This window comes from Capra hircus, chromosome 25 (genome assembly GCF_001704415.2).
Source record: "Capra hircus breed San Clemente chromosome 25, ASM170441v1, whole genome shotgun sequence".
In the NCBI taxonomy this organism is placed as follows: domain Eukaryota; kingdom Metazoa; phylum Chordata; class Mammalia; order Artiodactyla; family Bovidae; genus Capra; species Capra hircus.
The window spans coordinates 36,746,600-36,768,463 of record NC_030832.1 but is presented as its reverse complement, the minus strand read 5'-3'; the positions used below and the strand labels follow the sequence as shown (position 1 = coordinate 36,768,463).

General features: G+C 54.1%; 3 protein-coding genes and 1 non-coding gene across 7 annotated transcripts; 2 read left to right on the top strand and 2 right to left on the bottom strand.

The window, feature by feature from the left end:
* LOC108633862 (basic proline-rich protein-like) lies at positions 1,215 to 9,921 on the bottom strand. The gene is made up of 4 exons (XM_018040000.1): positions 9,878 to 9,921; positions 9,468 to 9,752; positions 8,556 to 8,653; positions 1,215 to 2,083 (listed from the first exon to the last, which is right to left on the bottom strand). The coding sequence occupies exons 1-4, from the start codon at positions 9,919 to 9,921 to the stop codon at positions 1,215 to 1,217; spliced, it is 1,296 nt and encodes a 431-aa protein (XP_017895489.1).
* POP7 (POP7 homolog, ribonuclease P/MRP subunit) lies at positions 1,838 to 10,591 on the top strand. Of its 4 annotated transcripts, none has more exons than XM_013974735.2 (2): positions 1,838 to 2,115; positions 9,910 to 10,591. In XM_013974735.2, exon 2 carries the CDS (start codon positions 9,920 to 9,922, stop codon positions 10,340 to 10,342), a length of 423 nt encoding a protein of 140 aa, XP_013830189.1. In that variant the 5' UTR covers positions 1,838 to 2,115; positions 9,910 to 9,919; the 3' UTR covers positions 10,343 to 10,591. The 4 variants fall into 4 exon arrangements, with proteins under 4 accessions (XP_013830189.1, XP_005697876.2, XP_005697877.1 ...); XM_005697819.3 differs by lacking the exon at positions 1,838 to 2,115 and adding an exon at positions 2,134 to 2,197; XM_005697820.3 differs by lacking the exon at positions 1,838 to 2,115 and adding an exon at positions 9,432 to 9,653.
* On the bottom strand, positions 3,698 to 3,770 carry TRNAG-GCC. Its single transcript has one exon. It is a non-coding gene; the product is annotated as a tRNA-Gly (tRNA).
* On the top strand, positions 19,149 to 21,477 carry EPO (erythropoietin). The gene is made up of 5 exons (XM_005697818.2): positions 19,149 to 19,161; positions 19,705 to 19,850; positions 20,082 to 20,168; positions 20,342 to 20,521; positions 20,674 to 21,477. Exons 1-5 carry the CDS (start codon positions 19,149 to 19,151, stop codon positions 20,830 to 20,832), a joined length of 585 nt encoding a protein of 194 aa, XP_005697875.1. The 3' UTR covers positions 20,833 to 21,477.

Genomic DNA, 21,864 nt, shown 5'->3' with positions numbered 1-21,864 from the left:
ACTCTCGGCGGGAACCACCCCAAACTCACAAGCATACACTGAGTTTTCAACCATTTTTCTCATTAGCATTTAAAAAATCATTCCCAGAGCCACCTCTTCTCACCTCCTCTGCTTGGAAGTGGGGCTTTTTTTTTAATCCCAAACTCCAATCACAGATGTAGAAACCAGCACAAACCAGAGTCCTTTCATCCATCAAATCACACACAATACTGACACATCCACTGGCTGAGAAACCCAGGCCAGGAGTCAAAGAACAGAACTCACTTGAGTGTCACCACCATACGGGACCCTCGAGGTTCCAGGTCCCTGCCATGGCAGCAACTCAAAGCCCCGATCTCTTTCAGCCCTGCCTGGTGACACGCTGGACCTGCCATCTAGGAACTAAGACTGAGGCTGGCGTGAGGGTGGGTGACTTGGGACAGCACAGAAAACGGTACATATGAAGGACCAGAGAGCAAACTCCCACACTGTGAGAAGCTAAGGGGACCAGTCTGTTTGTTAGTACCCAAGGTGTTTCAGGGGCAAAGCCAGGAGGCTAAACTGCAACTGAGTGTCAGCTCCCAGGGGCAGCAGAGAGACTGTGAAGGCTGATTATTGGAAAAGCAGAGATGAGAAGCAAGAGGGGAGTGAGACTGGGGTGAATGGAGGAAAGAGCTGGGCTAACAATTACTGGCTGAGCGTCTATCTCCCCGGGCCAGGCCCGCCGCTGTGATGGACCAGACCTGGATTCTTACTGGGAATTCTAGTAGTGACTGCGTACGACCTGCGAGGGGAGGGTCTCTTTAAAGTTAACTTGAAAAAATAAAAAACAGTCAAAGTGTGTGGGGCCGTGACTGGGAAGCAGCTGCATCAGGAGAGATGGGCTGCGAAGGGCCCAGCCCGGCCACAGAACAGACTAAGGTGTTTCACTCGGCCGGCAAGCGGGAGGAAGGAGACCCCAGTGACCAAGCACTAATGTCGCTCGCTGAAATGTAGGCGCAGACCCAGCCGAGGTACTGTGGTTAAGAGAAGAAGCTTCCACGTTAGCCAAAATCACGGATCACTTGCACTTTAAGACCCGCCGGGCCCAGCTCATGCAGAGAAGAACCCGGAGGCACGTTGGGAGAAATCTCCCGGGAGCGCCGGGCATTAGGGTCCCGGGCCCCCGGGCGGAGGATGCAGGCGGAGGGACGTGGGGGGCCAGACCGGGGTTCCGAGGGGCCGGAGGGCGACCGTTAGGAGCGCGGGGGTGGGAAGGAGGCGGGCCGGCCCGGGAGGACGGCGTGCCCTTCAGGGAGGGGGCGCCAGGTGCGGGGGCGCCTGCGGCCGCCCCCGGGAGGGAGCCGGCCTCCCTTGGGGCGGCGCGGGGGCCCGGGCCGCGCGGGGAGGAGGGGCCGGCGGGGAGGCTCGGGAGGCGGGCGCACCGGACGGCGGGGGCGGCGGCCTCGGGAGGAGACGGGGGAGGGTCCGTGCCGGCGGCCCGCGCTCCCGCTCTGGCTCTCGCAGGCTCGGCGCGGCCGCCTCGGCGTCGGGGGCGGGCCTGGCCCAGGCCCGGCCGCGGGCGGGGGTCCGCGGGGCCGCCGGGCGCTTACCGCGGCGGGCGGGCGGCGCGAGGCTCCGGTCCCGGGGCGTTGGCGACGCGCGGCGGGCCGGGGGGTGGCGGCGGCGGGGGTGGGGGCGCTGGCGCTCCCGCGGCGGCCGCTCCTCTCTGTTTGTGTTTGTAGCAAGATGGCTGCCCGCCTCGCACCACGTGACGCGGACGCGGGGCCGCCCCCGCCGCCGCCGCCGCCGCCGCCGCCACAGCCCCCCTCCGCGGCTCCGGCCCGCTCAGACCCGCACGGCCTGGCGCGCTCCCCGCCTGCCCGGCGGGCACGGCCCGGACGCCCGCCGCCCCCCGGACCCCCCCCCACCCCGGCACGTGACCCGGGAGCCCGGTTCCTCACGTGACCCTGCCTGCCGCGGGCCGGGGGTGGGGGGCTGGTGAGAGTGTCCCGGGGGGTGCTCCCCGGCAGCCCCCGGCACGTGACGCGCGACCATCGCGACGAAGGCCGCCGCTGGCGGCATCGCCGATCTCCGGACGGTCGGCTTCCTCCGGGAAGCCCGCCTGGGTTGAAGAAGACCACATGCAACCCGGAGGTGTGTTCATCAGATATCCCGGGGTGTATGAAGTAAACGAGGAGCCGAATGATTTAGAAACTGTCCGCGGCAGCGCTGGCTGGTGAGATCTGGAGTTTCTGACTCCTCCACTGAGTGGCCCCCTAGACCTCGGGGGCAAAGGATTTAACGCTTTAACGCTATCGGGCCTCAGTTTCTATTATATAGTAGGATATTGAGGCTCTTCTCTGCCTCATCCCCAGCTCCCACTCCACTCTCTTTCCAGAGTGCTGAAAGAATTAAAATAGGTGCGTGTGAGAGGCTTTGGCAAGAGAGAAACTACTGTGCAAATACAAGAAGTAGATCGACACCGTCTTTGTTTAAAAAGGTTTTCAAGAATGACTTTTCCGATTCCTGAACTTTTTTTAGGATGAAAAAGTTTTATGTGTGTTTTCACCGTTTGCTTTGGAAGTTACTCCAGAATGTATACCCTTACTCCCCAGCTTTCTAAAGCAGCCTTTACCAAAACACAGTGTAATCCTCAGGACCGGGGAAGGTACATTCAAACTTGGAACTTGAGCCCTCTGTTTTGTGCCAAAACGGATCGCGGATGGGAGCTACCAGGAAGGCCCTTTGTTCTTGCACGGAGCACACCCCAGGCTTTTATGCACTTGCAGTTTTCATGTCTGCTTTTTTCAGTTCCCTTGACTTTCTTGCAATCAGGATTCCTGTCTCAGTGTAGTCAGTGAGGCTGCTTGCTCAGAGGCTGGAAAATCCAGCTGTTTAAAGTGAGGACTTGTTGGGACTTCACTGGTGGTCCAGTGGCTACAACTCCCTGCTCCGAATACAGGGGGCCTTGGTCACTGCCTGGCCAGGGAACTAGATTCCACGTGCAACAACTAAAGGTTCAGCAGGCTGCAACCCAAATCCGGTGCAGCCAAATAATAAACATATATATTTTTTTTATAAAAGGTGAGGGCTTGCATCCATTCCAGACTGTGGCCTTGGGCACTTTACTAATCTCTGAGTCTCTGGATCGTATGGTAGAGCGCTGGAACACAATGGTTGGCATAGGGCAAGCACTTCACAGATGTTAGCTGGCAGGGCCTTTTGAGTCCAGGGTTTTCACACTGTTCATACTGTATGAAAATGTATCAGCAGAATCCACTCTCAGGTCAAGTTCTCATAGGAAAAGGTTCTCAGTTCTGGCAGCTGTGACTTCTTACTCCAAAACATTTGTTGTTGCCGTTTCGTTTCTTCACTTTTCCAGATTGTGTCTTACCCCCTGAGTAAGGTTTTAGCATGTTTTAATTATTGATTAGCAAGCATGAGATTGTCAGTTATGGTAGAGAAATGTTACAGGGGAAAAGGGGGATCCCTGTGAAGTGGAGGCAGTCAGGGAAAGTGGTGACTTGTGTGGGGCAGAAAGGGCAGGATTTGGGTAGATTTGAGAAAAGTGGGCATTGACTTTAGAATAGTGACAGTCTAGGATGATGGGAGAAGAGGACGTGGATTGCCTGTTGGATGAGAAGCGAAGAGGAACTTAAAGCTTAGGGCTTTGAGTGCTGGCATGATTTCATTTTTTTAATCTTTTGGCTTCACCCCACAGCATGTGAGATCTTAGTTCCCTGCCCAGGGATTGAACCTGTGCCCCCTGCATTGGCAGTGCAGAGTCTTAACCACTAGACCACCAGGAAAGTCCCCATGAAAATGCTTTTGATTGAGGAGGAGTACTTTGCTAGGTAGAGCATGCCAGACTCCAGGGTGGAAAATTGGGAGTGAATGAATGATCGGTCATCCTGGGTTCCTTGTGTACCATCTTGTGATCCTGGCCAAGTAATTACGCCCCAGCTGTAGAGTGGGAATGCTTCTGCTACTGACACTGTGGAAGTTGAATTGTATACTCAGCCTCTTCGCGAAATGACATAAATCTGAACTGTGAATTTTCTGTACAAAATTAAAGAAAATTTTCTGAATGAAGAAATCACTTGGACCTAAGATTTTTGTTTATTCAGGTACTGTGCTGTGAAATATCTTGGTTTGTGTTTTTTAAATTTGGAAGCTTTGAACTAAACAGATGCAGTTAGATGATTAACTGAGATGAAAGGGAGGTCTCAAGTAAGACTGAACAGCCAACCTCTCTGCCTTTTTTCCTAATGGCAGATTCCCCTGCAGTGTTTGCCTTCCATGAAATGCAAAAAGGTAAGGACCATCTTAGTGTCAAATCAGTGTATTTTAATACCTGGCTTCACCCACCTAAGTTGCAAGCCTTTATATTTATCTGTATGTCAGAGTTTGGAAAACATTTTAGATATCATGAAAAGACAGGCAGCCTGAGTAATGGAATGATAGCTCATTAACAGTGCTTATTGTTAATTATCAGACAAAATGGGCCTCACAGTTGCTGCCCTAAGCAAAGTTCTTTGGTTGGTCAAGTGTAAATGCTTGCCAAGTCACCAGTGCAAAATGATCACATTGATGAATCCAGTGTGGCCTGTCATCAGCACTCGATTCAGCTGGTCACTGCCTCCTCCAGGAAAAGCTTTCTTCACCTGGTTTCCGTATCACCGTACTCCTTTGGTTTTCCTCCTGCTTCACCAGCTTCTCTTTCTGAGTCCTCTGCTGGTTCCTTCGACTTCCCCATCTCCTAGAGCTGAGACCTTCCAGGAACTACACAGGATCTGTGCCCCACTACTAGATATTCCTGCCTCGCCTTAGACCTTGCTTCCTTTGGAAAACCTTGCATCCCCCAAGGTTATATTGGCTGTGCCTCCTTGAGGGTCCACCGAACCCTCTACATGCTCCCTGCTGAGCAGTGGTCGGTCACACTGTCTCGCTCATCTTGTTGGCCTTTCACAGTAAACCATGAACTGCTCAGCCCAGTATTGTTCAAGGAGGTTTCTAGTCTTCCAGCACCCTAACAAGTTTCCTTAATTCCAACTTTATTGCTGAGTAGTATTCCGTCATATGGATGTACCACACTTTAACCAGTCACCCATTTAAAAACGCATGGATTGTTTCAGATCTGGGGCTATTACAAATAAAACTGCTGTGGACATTCATGTACAAGTTTGTAAATTTCCCTGAGTGCTCTTGCTGGGTCATGTGGTGAGTGTGAGTTTAGGGTTAGAAGAAATTGCCAAACTATTTTCCAGAGTGACTGGACCATTGAAGATTTCCACAGTGTATGAGAGATCCAATTTCTTTGCATTCTCATAAACACTCACTATTGTCAAAAAAATTTTTTGTATTATTTTTATTTGGGGTTGCACCGGGTCCTCTTTGCTGAGTACGGGCTTTCTCTAGTTGCAGAGAGTGGGGGCTCCTCTCTAGTTGTGGTGCTTTGGCTTCCCACTGTGGGGGCTTCTCGTTGCAGATCACAGGCTCTCAGACGTGCTAGAGTCTGTCACTGTTTCCATTGTTTCCGTATCTGTTTGCCATGAAGTGATGGGACCAGATGCCATGATCTTCGTTTTTTGAATGCTGAATTTTAAGCCAGCTTTTTCACTCCTCTTTCACTTTCATCAAGAGGCTCTTTAGTTCCTCTTCGCTTTCTGCCATAAGGGTGGTGTCATCTGCATTATCTGAGGTTATTGATATTATAAGGAAAGTCCGCAATTTTTTATTTTAGACATTTTAATAGGGGGGTAAGGGCTTCCCTGGTGGCTCAGTGGTAAAGAATCTGCCTGCCAATGCAGGAGACTTGGGTTTGATCCCAGGGGCAGGAAGATTCCCTGGAGAAGAAAATGGCAACCCACTCCGTTATCCTTGCCTGGGAAATCCCACAGACAGAGGAGCCTGGCAGGGTACAGTCTGTAGGGTCACAAAAGAGTCCAACAGGACTTATTGGCTAAACAACAGAACAAACAATAGGTGGGGAGTGGGCATCTCATCATGGTTTTAATTGCATTTCCATCATGGCTAATGATGTTGAACATCTTTTGTGCTTATCTGGCATCCTTATGCCCTGTTTGCTAAAGAACCCTCTGTTTAAGCCCATTTTCTGCTGCTAAGTCACTTCAGTCGTGTCCGACTCTGTGCGACCCCATAGACGGCAGCCCACCAGGTTCCCCCGTCCCTGGGACTCTCCAGGGAAGAACACTGGAGTGGGGTGCCATTTCCTTCTCCAATGCGTGAAAGTGAAAAGTGAAAGGGAAGTCGCTCGGTCGTGTGCGACTCTTAGCGACCCCATGGACTGCAGCCTACCAGGCTCCTCCATCCATGGGATTTTCCAGGCAAGAGTACTGGAGTGGGGTGCCATTGCCTTCTCCAAGCCCATTTTCTAATTGCTTTCAAACGCTTGAGTTTAGAGAGTTCTCTAATCTGGAGACGAGTCCATTGTTGGATATGTGATTTGCAGGTATTTTCCTCCCAGACTGTGGCTGGGTGGCCTTTCACAGAGGAAAAGATTTTTAATTCTGATGAAGTACAATGTATTAATTCTTTTCTTTAATGGATTGTGCCCTGGGGGTTGTATCTAAGAACTTTTTACCTGACTATATGTCATGAAGACTTTTTTTTCCTACATTTCTTCTAATAGTTTTATAATTTTACATTTTATGTTTAGATCTACCATCCATTTTATGTTAATTTCTTTGCACTGGGCTGAGGTTCAATTTCAATTCTTTGCCTAATTATTGAATTGTTTTAGCACTACTTGCTGATAAGACTCATTCTTTCCCCATTCAGCTGCTTTTGCACCTTTGTCAAAAATCAGCTGGCTGTACTAGTGTGAACCTGTTTCTGGGTTCTCTACTCCATTTTATTGACTTTTATGCCTGCCCCTTGGCAGATACCACACTGTGTGATACTGTGTTTAGACAATGTCTTAAAATCGGGTAGTGTGATTCCAACTTTTCGTTTTTCAAAGTTGCTTTAGCTTCCCTTTGCCTTTCCATATAAATTTTACAGTGAACTTATCTACATCTATAACACTTCTGGCTGGGGTTTCATAGGAATTCCATGAAACTTTGGTCTTCCAATAGATGGACACGGTCTAGCTCTCCATCAATTTAGATCTCCTTTGATTAGCATTTTGTATTTTTTAGCATACACATTTTGTACATGTTTTTGTTAAACTTATACGTAAATGATTTTCCCTCCCCCTCCCTTCCTCCATCCTCTTCCCCCCTCTCTGGAATGATTGTAAATGATTTTAAATTTTGACTTCCGATTGCTTATTGCCAGTATGTGCTTGGTCACTCAGTCGTGTCCGAGTCTGCGACCCCATGGACTGTACCCTGCCAGGCTCCTCTGTCCATGGGGATTCTCCAGGCAAGAATATTGGAGTGGGTTGTCATGCCCTCTCCAGGGGATCTTCCCAACCCAGGGATTGAACCCAGGCCTCCTGCATTGCAGGCAGGTTATTTACTGTCTGAGCCACCAGGGATGCCTCCACTTTATCTCTGTTGTGGAATTTATCTCTGTTGAGTTGTTAGTATTATTCTCTAAGTATATTATAATGTGAGGGGTTTTTAATGCTATTCCCTCTTTCATTTCTGGGAATCATAAGTTGAGTCTTCTTTCTCTTGTTCTTTCGTGTCAGTCTTGCTAGAGGCTTACGAATTTTATTGATCTTTGCAAAGAACCAGCTTGTAGTTTGAGTTTACTTCTGTGTTCAGTTTCATTGACATTTGCTCTTTTTATTTCCTCCCATCTTCTCCCTTTGGCTTTACTTTTTCTAGTTCCTTGAGGTGAAAACTTGGATTATGAGTCCATTCTTTTAAAAATAGTATTCAGTGATTCCAGAAAACTCCTTGGTTCCCTGAAGAACTCCTGTTTGCCCATCAAAATTCAGTTCAGGGACTTCCCTGTTTGTCTAGTGGCTAAGACTCCACACTCCCAATGCAGGGAGCCTGGGTTCCATCCCCAGGCAGGTAACTAGATCCCATATACTGCAACTAAAGAGCCATGTGCCCCAACTAAGACCCAGGGGCACACGTATTATATATATATAATACGTTCAGTTCAGATGTCACTACTGAGGCAGAACAGTTGTAGTCAGCCTTTCCTCTTCACCCCCAAATAAACGCCACCAGTCCTAAGAATCTGAAGCTTAAAAGGAGAAGCGCAGGCTTTAAATGGTGCTGGGAGGTTAAGTTCGCAAGAGCCTGGCCTCTTTCCAACCTTTTAGTCATATGGGGTCAAACTCCACCCTAGGCAATAAGAGAGCGGTCTGGGGGCACATAAAAATGCCAATTCACACGTGCGGGTTTACAGTTTATAAGGTTATATTGGTTTTTTGTTTTTGTTTTGGTTATATTGGGTTTTGAAACTCAGTAGCAAGATGGCAATTGTCATCCCTATTTGAGTGATGAGGAAACTTCAGAGGAGAGTAGTTAAGGTCTCCAATGCAGGTCTAACTCATTTTCGAATGGAATTCTCCAAAAGCTAAACCAATCTGGGCCGAGAGCCCCTTCCCAGTGGTCTTGGGGAGCCAATTCCCCCAAGTGCTGCGCTGCCCTTCCCGCCAGGGGGCGTACGTCCCAGCTCCCGAGTGCTCGCAATGACTGACGAGCTGGAGGGCAGTTGAGGGGTCCGAGTGGGTGGGTCAGGGGGGTCCACAAGGAAGCCGTGAACGCTTGGGAGGGGGAGGCCTACGGCTCAGGAGAAGGGGCCAACAGCGGATGAGATGATTGGATGGCATCACCGACTCAATGGACATAAGTTTGAGCAGGCTCCCCGAGATAGTGAAGGACACGGAAGCCTAGCGAGCTGCAGTTCATAGCGATTCAACCACAACAGCTCATAGCCCTCGGTCCCCAAGGGATTGGCCTTTGAGTCAGCCCTGCCAGAGAAATGGGAGGACGGCTCCCCGTTAACTGCAGAGAGGTGTCAGAGCGCTGTCCTCCCACAAGGACCGGGCTTCGGTACTCGTTTACCCGCTCTCGGTCTTTGGGCGACGCGAACCTTGGGAGGGAAGTCGGTTCTGCCAACTCTGCCACGCCTCCTGACCCGAAAAACTGCGACGGACGCAGACACCTTCCCGATCACGTTCTATGGAACTCGGCGCTCTCCCTACCGTCTTTGGAAGGCCCTGACTCCCAAATTCTCCAAGCCCCCACAATAGCCTCCTCTCCTCTATTCTCCCCTTGGGGACCCCCCAACCCCTAGCGAACCGGGGACTTGGACTGGCCGCAAAAAGCCAGAGCTTTCCCTACCCAGATCCTCCCCGGACTCGGACTCGGTACCCACCTCCCGCCTCCGCGCCCCGCCTGGGAGGCGTACACGTGGTAGATCCCGTCAGCCCCGGAAGCCTCGCGTTATTCAAACACCTCGCGCGGTTTTGCCAGCTCTCAGGAAAGGGGCGGGGAGAACGGAGGCCGGGAAGGCGATTCGTGGATCCCTCAGGCCCAGCCGCGGCGCGGGGGCGGACGCGCGTGCGCACTCGGCACCCTTTTCCGACGCCTCGCGCCGGCAGGGCTTCAGCGTTCCGGGGGCCGTGCGGCGCGCCCCTCTTCCCTGCTGGGGTCCCGGTGGTCGCAGGCAGCGCCACTTCCTCTGGCCAGTCGGCGCAACGCTCGAGTGGCCTGGCAGGGGAGCGGGCCGCGTGCGCGTGGGGAACACGGGGACCGGAGAGAGTAGGCTCTGGAGAGCTGGGGAAAGGGGCGGTGGAGGGACCCGAGGTGGGGAGCGTTGTGATGAAGGTCCGGGAACTGAGGGTGGGGGAGCTGCGGGAGCTGGAGGTGAGCGGGAGGAGACTGAGAGTGGAAGGGAAGAGGGGCGTCGAGTGCGCCCCCTCCCGGGGGCACCCTTTGGGCTGGAAACCCAAAGGATTTGGAAGGAAGCGTAGGATGCTCCTCACCCTTGACTGATCTCGTCCCTTTCCCGTGCCAGGGCGCACAGCATGGCCGAAAACCGAGAGCCCCGCGGGACTGTCGAGGCTGAGCTGGACCCGGTAGAGTACACCCTGCGGAAGCGGCTTCCCCACCGCCTGCCCCGGAGGCCCAATGACATCTATGTCAACATGAAGACTGACTTTAAGGCGCAGCTGGCCCGCTGCCAGAAGCTGTTGGACGGAGGGGCGCGGGGTCAGAACGCATGCAGTGAGATCTACATCCACGGCTTGGGCCTGGCCATCAACCGGGCCATCAACATTGCCCTACAACTGCAGGCGGGCAGCTTCGGGTCCTTGCAAGTGGCTGCCAATACCTCCACCGTGGAGCTTGTCGATGAGCTGGAACCGGAGACTGATTCCCGAGAGCCGCTGACCCGGATCCGCAACAACTCTGCCATCCACATCCGTGTCTTCAGGGTCACGCCCAAGTAACTGAGATGAAGCTGTCCCACCTTATCCACCCATCCCCATACAGCTGGGGCTCAGATGTGGCCCTTCTTGTCCTGAGTACTGTCATGGATCTTCAACCAGACCCATGTAGGAAAAAGCCCATCCCCTGGCAGCCCAGAGGACTCTGAATTGAGAGGGCAAATACTGTCTTTTGTTGGGCCCAAGCAGTGGGTCTTCCTGGCTCTTTGTGGTCTGTAGCCATTGTCCTGTACAATAAAAAGTTTCAAGTTATGTTGGTGCCTGGCCACCCACCCTGCTGCACTGCCTCTCCCCTGTGTAAATTCTGGAGAGGAGAGTAGGAAGAAACTTGACAAAGATTTAGATACAGGAGGGGAACCCTAGTGTTTCCTGCTTTCATAGAAAGAGCATAAATTGTCCTACAGACACTGCAACATAAGACAAATGTTAGTGCAGTGCAGAAGCCTGACAATCCCAGTGTTTGTTTTAAAATATTTCATCCTTGCAGAAGGCGGCAGAGAGAATAAAGTAGATACTCCTGCCTGCTGGCGAGCAGTTGGGGTCTAGTGTGTGAGGAAAGTATCAGCTTCTCTGTTGATAGTTCCTGGGCACAGGAAGGATGAGGGCTTAAGGAGAGAGAAAGACAAAGATGGGGCCTCCTTTGTGTTAGGCTGTGGGAGGGATTGACACTGCTTCATTTGATTCCTGGTCCTGGGGGATCCAAAGTGTTCTAAACAGCCGTGGTTCAGAGCCCTTCACACCCTGTGGCTGGGCTGTTCTAAGTGGGATGACTTACTGGGCACACAGGTCATAAGCACTTATTTGCTTGGATATTTGTAGGAGGATCTGATTTTTCCTATTTATAAAATGAGTCCTCTAAAGCAGTGTTTATCAGAGCAGTTGATGACCCATATGTGGGTCTTGATTTACTAGGGCAAAACCTTTTTAAAAATAAAAAGTAACTTCCATGGTAGTATTTTGTTGGCACTTTTATAGATATGTATATAGACACGTGTGCTAGTTATGACGTCGATTTTACTGTTGGGGGAGGTCACAAGAGCCTGAAAGACTTTGATTTAAAGGTTAGTAACTGAACTTGGTTCTAGTTTGCTTGAAGGCAGTTTGGTTTGGGGTTCTGAAAATCAGCCTTGTCATTTAGCAAAACCTCTCCCTCTGGCTTGAGGGTTCCTGGTGAGGAAGGATTCATGCGGTGGAAGTGACTGCCAGTCGCGCAGGAAAGCAAACTCTTCACAGAAGGACTGGTGCTTCATTCTAATGACTAAACACAGGCCGAGTACCTACCGTAAGCCACAAGGCCTGGGCTGAGCCCTGGGGATCCAAAGGTGGGTATAAAATGGCCCCTACCTTCAAGGAGTTCACCATTTAGTTGGGAAGGTGGATATACCAGTTTTTGTGCAGTGAATAAGATGTGTGATGTAAGAGGTAAGAATAGCCACAATAGAGAAGCACAGAGAAGGAGATGGCTAACTTCCTGGTGAGGTCTGAGATGGTTTCACCTTTGACCTGGGTTTTGAAGTATGAAGAGGAGTTTGCGAGGCAGAAGAGGGGAGAGGCTGCATCAGGCAAAGGCATCAGTGTGTACAAAGGGCATTCACTAACAGGCAGGGTGTGTTGTAGGACTGGAGGGTCACTCGGCAGCTACAAAGGAAGCATTGGGGAGATTTGAGGGAGACGATTCTATTAGATCCCCCCAATTCCCCCCTCCCAATTTCCCTATCAGCCTTGACTGCAAGGCTCCCTTGCCCAGGAGGCCCCAGTAACAGGGGAGCCAGCAGGGAGCTGGAGGGAGCTGTGTGTGTCCTTGCACGTATGTGCTCTGGTCTCTGCTCCTGGCCCAGGCCCAGCAGAGGTGGTAGCAGCAGCCCTTTTGCGTTTGGTTTGTTTTGGCTGCGACATCTTCCAGCTTATTTGTTTGTTGTTTCTGCTCCCTAATCTCTCACTGCTTGCCAGTGGGGCTTCCCTCAGTGGCAGAAACAGCCCCTAGACATTACCACCGAAAGAAGAGGGGCTGTGGGGGCAGGTAGGGGGTGTGGGGGAAGTGCCTGCGGATGGGGCAGGGAGCTCTGCAAGGAGGCCACCAGCCGCCTCTGCTCCCCTGCCTCTCTGGGTTCTCTGCAGTGTCTTCCATTACAGCTTGGGAAGCGGGAAGGTGATGGGGGCAGAAAGGGTGTCCAGATGCAGTTCCCCTCCCTTCTTTTTGCTCAACAGCTATGGAGCCCACAATGAGTGCAAAATGACCTCTTACTTCAAAAACAGGTCCCCCGAGGTCAGATTTGAAATGCTTGTCTTGGAGGTGGGAGCAGACCTTCGCTCCTCATCTCTAGTATTATTGCGAATTCACTGCTTGTGAGGAATCTGTGTTAGGCACCAGGTCTGCCCAGAGAGGTACGAACCCCTGGGCCTCTAAACACTAATAGGAAAAAGGACCAACAGATTTAGAAAGACAGTTAATTTACATAGTGCTTGGAGCCTGGCATTAGCAAGGGCTCCAAAGAGAGTGGAAACTTGGTAGTGTGAGCCATTTTGTTAAGGAATGGTTTGGTCCTCTTCATGAGGATGGGGAAAGGGGAAGGAAGGTGGTTTGTGTGTGTTTGATCCACAAGGCTGGGTTCTTAGTCCTGCTGGCTTTTACTTTTGTGGCACTGGCAGCGGGAAAGAAGACGGGCCCTCAAGACCCAGGAACTGGTCTGGATGGGTGGATGATCCTTCTAGGAAGTTCCTTGCACTCTTCCAGGTGAGTTCCTGGTGCTTGGTCAGGAGCTGGGAGAACAAACCCTGGAGCCTATGGGGAAGATGGACTAGAGGCGTGTGTAAATGTAGTTCTGAAGGGAAGAGATGACCCACTGCAGATTTGGGAATGAGGCAAAGGTTATCCCACCAAGAGAGAAGTCTATGAAAATGACCACTTAAGACTCCATTTTCCTAAATGACATTTATGGGTGCTTTTGAATTGTTTTATTTTTGTTTGGACAGGAAAGCTGCTACAGCCAATTTAGCAGCTCTGTTTTCTGGTAAAGGATGGGAAGGACACGGGTAAAGGACGTCCTTCTGGTAAAGGGCGTGTGAAGGAGCTTGGGAATGTTCAGGCATACCTGAGAACAGGAGATCCTAGGATGCGGCTGACACCTCACAGAAACCTTAGCTGGGGAGGTGCATCTGGAGGTGGAGGTCTTGGTGCTTTGCATGCCCTCCTGCAAGGACTCAAGCACTGGGGGAGAGTCGAGACTAGTAACCAAGGAAGGTGGCCTGGTGATGCTTCGGGGCCTGTCCAGGGTGGGCCTGAAGGCCTCATTCAGTCCAAGGTCCTTGGGACTTCTCCTGGCCTCCCTTGGGAGGAGACCCATGTTAAGGGAACAAGAAATCCCTGGTCGGCTCCAGGCTTTGAATAAACTGAGTGTGAGCGTTGCCTTGATATCTACATCTTGACCCACCCCCAACTCCAATCAGTTGTGTTCCGGCGGCAACTTTCTCCAAAAAGCAGTGAATGTGTCCACCCAGAAGACTCCCATCCTCCATCCACACCCTCTGACCCCGTGACATTTGCCAGCGGGTGGCTTAGCGAGGCAGCTACAACACCAGGGATAAGGTGTCACGAACCCATGCCTGCCTCCCCAGAAGGAGCGGTGGCGGATGCTGGAGGAAGGCTGAAGAGTATGTTGGCGATCTGGTCTCTGGTCCTGCAAAGCGAGGACAAACAGCAGGGATAGTAAAGCCAAGGGTGCAGTGATAATAGGTAGCATGTATTGATTACCTCATGCCGGGCGTTACACAATCACACGACGGCCCTGGCAAGCGGTTACTATCGTTTCTTCTGCCATCCCCAGGCTCAGACATAAGGTCACCTGTTCAGGTTGGGTGCTGGTAAGTGGCAGAGCTCACCAGGTCACCAAATCTGGGCTCCCTTGTTTACCAGACAAGCCTCGTTAGGCTTCTGAAGCAGCAGAGCTGCTTGCTGAGAACAGAACCCAGACATCTGGTCCTAGGGGCTACCTTGTGGCCAAGGAAGCAGAGATTGCCTCCTTTCTCCAAGCTGACCTCCGCACAAGACTTCAGCAGGAATCCCTACTCTGAGTCCTCACTCCCTTCCCAGTTCCCCAAGCGCCAAGAAGCCCTCCCCATCACACCCTCCGAGGTCTGAGCCACCCCACTTCCCAGCACAGAAGGTCTGGGCCCCTGGCGGAGCTCCCAAGCCTGGCTGAGAAGATACTGATTGGAAAGGAGGAGGGCGGAGAGGTCCAGAGGCCCCCCTTCTCCGCCCCAACACGACTCCAGGCAGCTGGGACTTCGTGCTTCCTGGGGGTCTGTGCTAGCTCAGGGGGGCTGTAAATTTGCTTCTTGGAGTTTCAATCTGAACCGGCTGCTGGGACAACTCCAGCTTGTCTCCACCCCCGCCATCCTGTGGTCACGACTGTCCCTTTTCAGGCCTCGCCTCGGGGGCTCCCTGCTCAGGAAGTAGACGAAGGCCTCTCAAGCCCCAGCGAACCCAGAGCTAGGTTGTCCAGGCACGGTTCCAGCAAGCATGCAGAAGACGAGGGGCTCACTTCTTCCCTCTAGGCCTCCCATCCTCTGGTTGAGGTATCTGGAGTGGACGGACCACACTATGCAAGCCACACTTGAGCGAGGACCATAAACAGGCAGCAGGCCAGGTGCCCGCTGGCACCAAGATGAACAAGACCTGCCTATACTTTGTCCTTTGCTCTCTCCTCCGATTAACAGAACACCTGTGCTGCATGACTCCAGAGAATACCATTCTCATCAGAGTCCAAATGAATGGCGGCCCCTGGAGCTGTGCAGTGCTCAGCCTTGACAGCTGTACATGGTGGCCCCAAGAGGGGAGGCTTGAGGCATAAAGTAGAAGTGTTAGTCGCTCAGTCATGTCTGACTCTTTGCGACCCCATGGACTGTAGCCCACCAGGCTCTTCTCTCCACGGAATTCTTCAGGCAGGAATACGGGAGTGGGTTGCCATTCCCTTCTCCAGGCAATCTTCCTAACCCAGAGGTTGAACTCAGGTCTCCCTCACTGTAGGCAGATTCTTTACCATCTGAACCACCAGGGAAGCTCTGAGACATAAAAGACGTACATAAAGAACGGCAGCCCGGAGCAGGGAGACAGCTTTCTGCTGGGGCATCTGGGAAGGCTTCGTAGAGGAGGTAACGCTTGAAGAAAGGGAGCGATAGTGTGGGAGGACGAGGGTGATCAGGTGGAAGGCAGAGAGTGAGTGAAGGGCAGGAAGCAGCAAATCATATCACTGAGCTCCTGTAATGTGGGTATGGGGGTGAGCGAAGTGGGCGAACAGGCTGGAAAAGTTGGGTGGGTGGCGGAGCACAGAGGGCCCTAGTTCCGAGGAACCGGGAGCCACTGCAGGCTCGTGCTCAGGTAACACCCTGAATAAGGCTGTTTGCTCAGTGGGAAAGTTACTCTAGTGGCTGCCAGGATGCCTCCAGCCTGTCTCCACCGCCCCCATCCAGTTGGGGGGTATCTGAAGGGGACAGCGTGGTGACCTTCTGCAGTCACCCTGGCACTGGGCCAGCACCATGCCAGAGAAATACAAACAGGCAGATGGAGGGGGCCCTGGCAGGGGGCACTAGGCATCGGAGGGGGAGTCCCAGGTAGCTTCCTGCTCCTCAGGGTGCCCTGCTTGTCCAGGCTGGAATGATGGGCTCTGCTGGATGGTATCCATCAGCAGCTGGGTTGAAGTTGGCCCCCCAATCAGCCTCTGCCCTCTCAGTGGGAATACTACGGCTTAGGGATTGGATGGAGGTTCCATCTCTCCCCTTGTCTCCTCTGCCTTCTCTCCCGGGCTGCAATCCCAGCTCTTTCCAAACGCTCCAGCGGATGAGCCAATGTCACCCTTGTCCAGCAGGCCCCAGCACCTAGGGGCTATTGCCCAGGGCCCATCTACCTTTCTCGAAGGCAGGGGCCTGGGGAACCTCTGCCAAGCTGGCGTGAGGGGAGAGGCAGGTCCCACAGCCCGAAAGGCTCCTCCTCTCCTCCCTCTCCTCCGGCTGTGTCTACTCCCCGCCATCCCCCCCGGCCCCCTCTCCATGGTCGGGTCAGGTCAGTGACGCAGGAGTCTGGGGACCCGGAGAGCAGAGGCTGAGGCGTGTGGGAAGTCAGGACAGGACGCATGTGCGGACGTGTGTGGACGTGAGTGTGCGTGTGTTTGTCCCACAGCTGGGATCTTGTCCCAGGGCTGGGCTCTGAGGGCCGTGTGGGGCTGGGAGGCCGCCTGGGTGCTGACAGGGAAACCAGGATCAGGGGCACAGTGGGGTGTGCAGACTGGCAGCCAGCACACCAGGTTTTGGGGGAGGCCCCGAGAGCAGGCCGTGGGTGAGCAGAGGACAGGGGAGCACATCGGGGCCTCATTGTTACCTGAAAGCCTCTGCCTTCTTGCCCCTCCCATTCATCTGTCTGAACCCTCTTTGATCACCCCTTATCTCCCTCGCTTTGTCACCTTCTTCTCAGTAGGCATTCTGCCTGCTTCATCCAAAATTGCCACCTCCTCCAAGATTCCTGGGCCTTCAAAGCTTTTTGCCACTGGAGAGCCTCTGTCTTTTATTCATTTTTGTGTTTGTCATCCACCTCTCCACTAGAATGTCAGCTCCGCCAGGGCAGGCAGTCTTGGCCGTTTCATTCACTGCTCTATCCCCAGGTTCCTGGCCAACAGTAAGTTGTTGTTTTTTTTTTTCCTGGCTGCCCTGGGTCTTCATTGCTGCCCCGGCTTTTCCTAGTTGCAGCGAGCCAGGGCTACTCTTTGTTGTGGTGTGTGGGCTTCTCGCTGCAGTGGCTTCCCTTGTGGAGCACAGGCTCTAGGTCGTGAGGGCTTCAGTAGTAGTTGTAGCACGTGGGCTCGGTAGTTGCGGTGCACGGGCTTAGTGGCTCCATGCTTCCCGGACCAGGGATCGGACCTGTGTCTCCAGCACTGGCAGGTGGATTCCTATCTACTACGCCACCAGGGACGTCCAAGTAGGTACTCTTATATGTATATTTCTTGAACGAATGAATATTTCCCATTCGTTCCAAAGTCCCAGTTCTTCAGAGTGGCATTCAAGGCCCTTCACAACCTGACCTCTCCCTAAACAGCACCCTAGCCTGATATCCACCTCTCCCTCCCACACCCCACCCTTCACCCCAAAACACTTGACCCATCAACACAGGGCTAGATCAGCCTCCCCCATCCACCTCACATCTTTTCCCAATGAAATCCTGCCTGCCCTTCAAGGCTGAGCTTGTTTTCACCTCCTGCATCAAATCCTCCTTGATTCCCCAGCTAGAGGTGACCTCCCCCTCTTCCAAACTCTCATAGCTCAGCTCTGCACACCCCAGTCCTCACACATGGCTCCACGTACCCATCCTATATCTACTGTAAGCTGCAAACTCCAGGAGGCAGGAGTTAAGTCTCAACGCATGTTTCTGTTCTGAAAAGTTTGTAGTCAACTTGTCTTGCACAAAGCGAAGTGAAGTCACTCAGTCGTGTCCAACTCTTTGCGACCCCATGGACTGTAGCCCACCAGGCTCCTCCGTCCATGGGATTCTCCAGGCAAGAATACTTGAGTTGGTTGCCATTTCCTTCTCCAGGGGATCTTCCTGACCCAGGGATCAAACCCAGGTCTCCTGCACTGCAGGCAGACGCTTTGACCTCTGAGCCACCAGGGAAGCCAAGTCTTGCACAAAGAAGGGACTAAATGTATGAATAAAATAGATCTAATATTATGGGACTGGGGAGGGAGTGAATGAACATATAAGTAACCACCAGTATTCATCAGGGTTTCCCATTTGTGAAAGCAACATGAACAGGGATGGTGCTTTCAGGAGGCCCATTTGACAGGTTAGAGCACTGAGGCCTAGACACTCAGGCCACTTTCCAAGGTTTGAGAGGCAAGCTAGCCTTGGACTCCTGCTCCCTAGAGTTTGCCCCCTGCCCCAGGGCTTCCTAGAAACCACAGAGGCTTAGCTGCAGACCCCAGGTGCCACCCCTCTGGGGGTTTGTTGTATTTCAGATTCTTAAGAATTTTGCCAGGCACACTGACCTAAAAGTTCAATTTCTGGGTTTTCAGGGTCCTCAAAAGTGAGGAGTGGGAGGAGAAGACCCCACCAAATGTCTTGCTCTGTGCGCCACCCATATTAAATTCCTCAACTCGAACAACACCGGTTTCTAGAAGAATTGGGACCGTAAGAAGCCACTGACTTGCTCAGCCAGCACCTTCCTGACTGCCTTGCAAGAACACAGACAGGCCCATCTCTGGAAGGGGGCCGGGTGGGGGGGGATGTCGGGGTCTCCAGGCACTCCCAGCAGAATGGCACTGCTCTCCCAGGGCAGCCTTGTGCCGGTCTCGCGGCGCGCACCCAGCCGCACCTCCCGGAACCCGGGGGTCGGACTGCAGACAGCCCCGCGCCCCGCACCCGCGCCTGCATCTGCTCCGCCCCGGCGAGCCCCCGACCCAGGCGTCCTGCCCCGGCTGTGACCCCTCCGGTCCCCACCTCCCGCGACCCCTCACGCACACAGCCTCCCCCCAACCCCCCATCCGCACGCACACAGCTGATAACAGCCCCGACCCCCGGCCGCCGCCGCAGTCCCCGGGCCAACAGTCCCCGGGCCAACCCCGCCGGTCGCCTTGCCGCGCCGTCCTCCGGACCCTGGCCCCGGGCTCTGCGCGCTCTGCCCCGACCCCCTCGGCGCCCAGGGACCGCGGCCCCCTCGTTCGGCCGGCGGGGCGGCCCTGCCCCGTCGAGCTTCCCGGGATGCGGGGCCGCGGCGCAGGCACCCGCCGAGCCCCAGGTCGCTAAGGGGCCAGGCGAGGCACGGAGATGGGGGCGCGCGGTGAGTACTCTCGGCCGGGGCAGCGCTGTTTGAGGAGGAATTTACCGCTGGGGCTCTTGGCCCTGAGGTGGCCCGGTTCAAGGACTTGAGACTTGCCAAGGACCCCGGAAGGGCAAGTGGGGTGGGGCAGCCTTCACCTGCAGGTCTGTCGGGCTCGAGGAGTCCCCCGGGGAGAGTCGGAACCTGAGCCGGAGACGGGGCGGAGGGCTGGGGGTTCAGGGAGAAGAGGCGCGGCTCTGTGGGTGCCGAGGAAGACTCAGACACCTGGGTCTGGGAGCTACAGTCCGGATCTGCGAGAAGGGACGCCGCTGTCACACCGGGATTGAAGTTTGGCCGGGAGAAGTGGATGCCGGTAGCTGGGGGGTGGGGTGCGCACGCAGCCGCGGGATTGAATGAACGCGGAGGCAGAGCCTGAGCGCTCCCAAGGTCCGGCTGGGGAGGGCTCACTGGGGGCTGCGCAGCGGGATGGGTGAACCTGCCGGTCCAAAGCAGCCCTTCTCCTTCGAGAATGCACCTCATCCGCAGCCCGTCTCTCTTTCCTAGACTGTACTCCGCTGCTGCTGCTGCTGCTGTCTTTTCTGCTGTTTCCTCTGGGCCTTCCAGTCCTGGGCGCCCCCCAACGCCTCATCTGTGACAGCCGAGTCCTGGAGAGGTACATCCTGGAGGCCAGGGAGGCCGAAAATGCCACGGTGAGGTCCTCTCCCCAAGACCTTCCACAGAACTCACACGTGGGGCACCAGGGTCAACCCCCCTCTCAAGATCCAGGAACCTGGTGCTTGGTTCAGGGGTGGAAGCAAGGAGCCAAGGTCCCCAGTAAAAGTCTTAGGAGTGGTAGTCCCCAGTGCCTAAGTGGAAGCTAGGTGAGGGGCTAAGCCGGACGGAGGCCCTGGGGCCCCTGACTCCAGGCTTGTGCATTTCAGATGGGCTGTGCAGAAGGCTGCAGCTTCAATGAGAATATCACTGTCCCAGACACCAAGGTTAACTTCTATGCCTGGAAGAGGATGGAGGTGAGTTCATGGGTTCCTTCCTCTTGGGAAGTCTCATTTTGGGAACCTCATAGGATGGTCAGGAGAATGCTAGAGAGAGAAGAAATGGAACAGCAAAGATGAGGGTGAATGCTCAGAGGGAGGAGAGTGAGGCTGGCTTGGGCTAGCTAACTCCAGGTCTCTGATCCTTTTAGGTCCAGCAGCAGGCTCTGGAAGTCTGGCAGGGCCTGGCCCTGCTCTCAGAAGCTATCTTGCGGGGCCAGGCCCTATTGGCCAACGCATCCCAGCCATGCGAGGCCCTGAGGCTGCACGTGGACAAAGCTGTCAGCGGCCTCCGAAGTCTCACCTCCCTGCTTCGGGCGCTGGGAGCCCAGGTGTGTCTGGCCCCTTCCTTGCCCCTGGGGTTGCTGTTTCTGTAAAGTGAGAGAAGGGCCCTGCCAAGGAAACCCCCTAGCCATTCTACCTGGAAACCCATCTCCTGCCGGGGGCCCTGGTGCTGCACTAACCTTCAGTCCTCTCTTTGCAGAAAGAAGCCATCCCCCTTCCAGATGCAACCCCCTCCGCAGCCCCACTCCGAATATTCACTGTTGATGCTTTGTCCAAGCTCTTCCGAATCTACTCCAATTTCCTGAGGGGAAAGCTGACGCTGTACACAGGGGAGGCCTGCAGGAGAGGGGACAGGTGACCCGGTGCTATCACCCCGGGCACGTCCATCACCTCGCTCACCATCACTGCCTGCGCCATGCCTTCCACGCCGCCACTCCCAACCCCTGTCGACGGGCCACCAGCTCAGTGCCAGCCTGTCCCACGGACACTCCAGGGCCAGCAGTGACATCTCAGGGGCTAGAGGAACTGTCCAGAGCTCAACTCAGATCTAAGGATGTCACAGGGCCAGTCTGAGGCCCCAAAGCTGGAGGAATTCAGAATTCAACGTAAACTTGGGGGCAGCACCATGCTGCAGAGACACTGAGACTCATCTTGGCATGCTGCCGAGCCGCAGTGCTGGGACCAGCTGGAGGATGGATACCTCCTTCTACACGTACCAAGCAGGGACAGGATGGGCTCGAGAATTTAGGGGGAAGATATGAATTCTCTGGGTCTCGTGGGGACTCCGTGACAGCAGAGTCCACTGGACAAGGAGGGTGGTGGGAGCCGTGAAGATGGAACGGGGGCTGGCCCCTGGTTATCACTTGTGTCCACTTGGGTCCAAGTCTTGTATATTTTTCAACCTCACTGGCAAGAACTGAAACCACAACCTGGCTCTTGGTTTTTCCTATTTTCCCGGGAGCCCCATACTTCCCCGGGTCCGTCCCCATCCTGGCAGTAGGTGGCAGGTCCGGGAAGCCAGAGGTGGAGGGGGTGGGGCGCTACGTGCTGCCTCGCATGGCCTGTCTGACCTCTTGACCCCACTGGCCTGAGGCCACAAGCTCTGCCCACGCTGGTCAATAAGGTGGCTCCATTCAAGGCTAGTCCTTAGTAGGTAGCTGCCAACTGGCCCAGGATAAGTCTTTTTTTTTTTGGCTGCACAGCACAGCTTGTGGGCTCTTCGTTCCCTAACCAGGGATTGAACCTGGACCTTGGCAGTAACAGCGTGGAGTCCTAACCACTGCACCACCAGGGAATTCCCAAGGGCAAGCCTTTAGTGAGTTTCGGGGCCAGTAAGGACACAGGTGCCAAGAGGAGGGGCCCTTTTGAGGGTTGCTGGCAGCTGCCAACA

Bases quoted from the DNA above. Each gene is read 5' to 3' on its own strand.
- POP7 (XM_013974735.2), top strand. From the start codon at position 9,920: ATGGCCGAAAACCGAGAGCCCCGCGGGACTGTCGAGGCTGAGCTGGAC.
- LOC108633862 (XM_018040000.1), bottom strand. From the start codon at position 9,921: ATGCTGTGCGCCCTGGCACGGGAAAGGGACGAGATCAGTCAAGG. The intron at 9,753-9,877 runs GTGAGGAGCATC...GCTCACCTCCAG, and splicing joins AGGGACGAGATCAGTCAAGG to CTCCCGCAGCTCCCCCACCC. The intron at 8,654-9,467 runs GTGCCGAGTGCG...CCCCCTCCCAAG, and splicing joins GCGCGAGGCGTCGGAAAAGG to CGTTCACGGCTTCCTTGTGG.
- EPO (XM_005697818.2), top strand. The intron at 20,169-20,341 runs GTGAGTTCATGG...TGATCCTTTTAG, and splicing joins ATGCCTGGAAGAGGATGGAG to GTCCAGCAGCAGGCTCTGGA. The intron at 20,522-20,673 runs GTGTGTCTGGCC...CTCTCTTTGCAG, and splicing joins TTCGGGCGCTGGGAGCCCAG to AAAGAAGCCATCCCCCTTCC.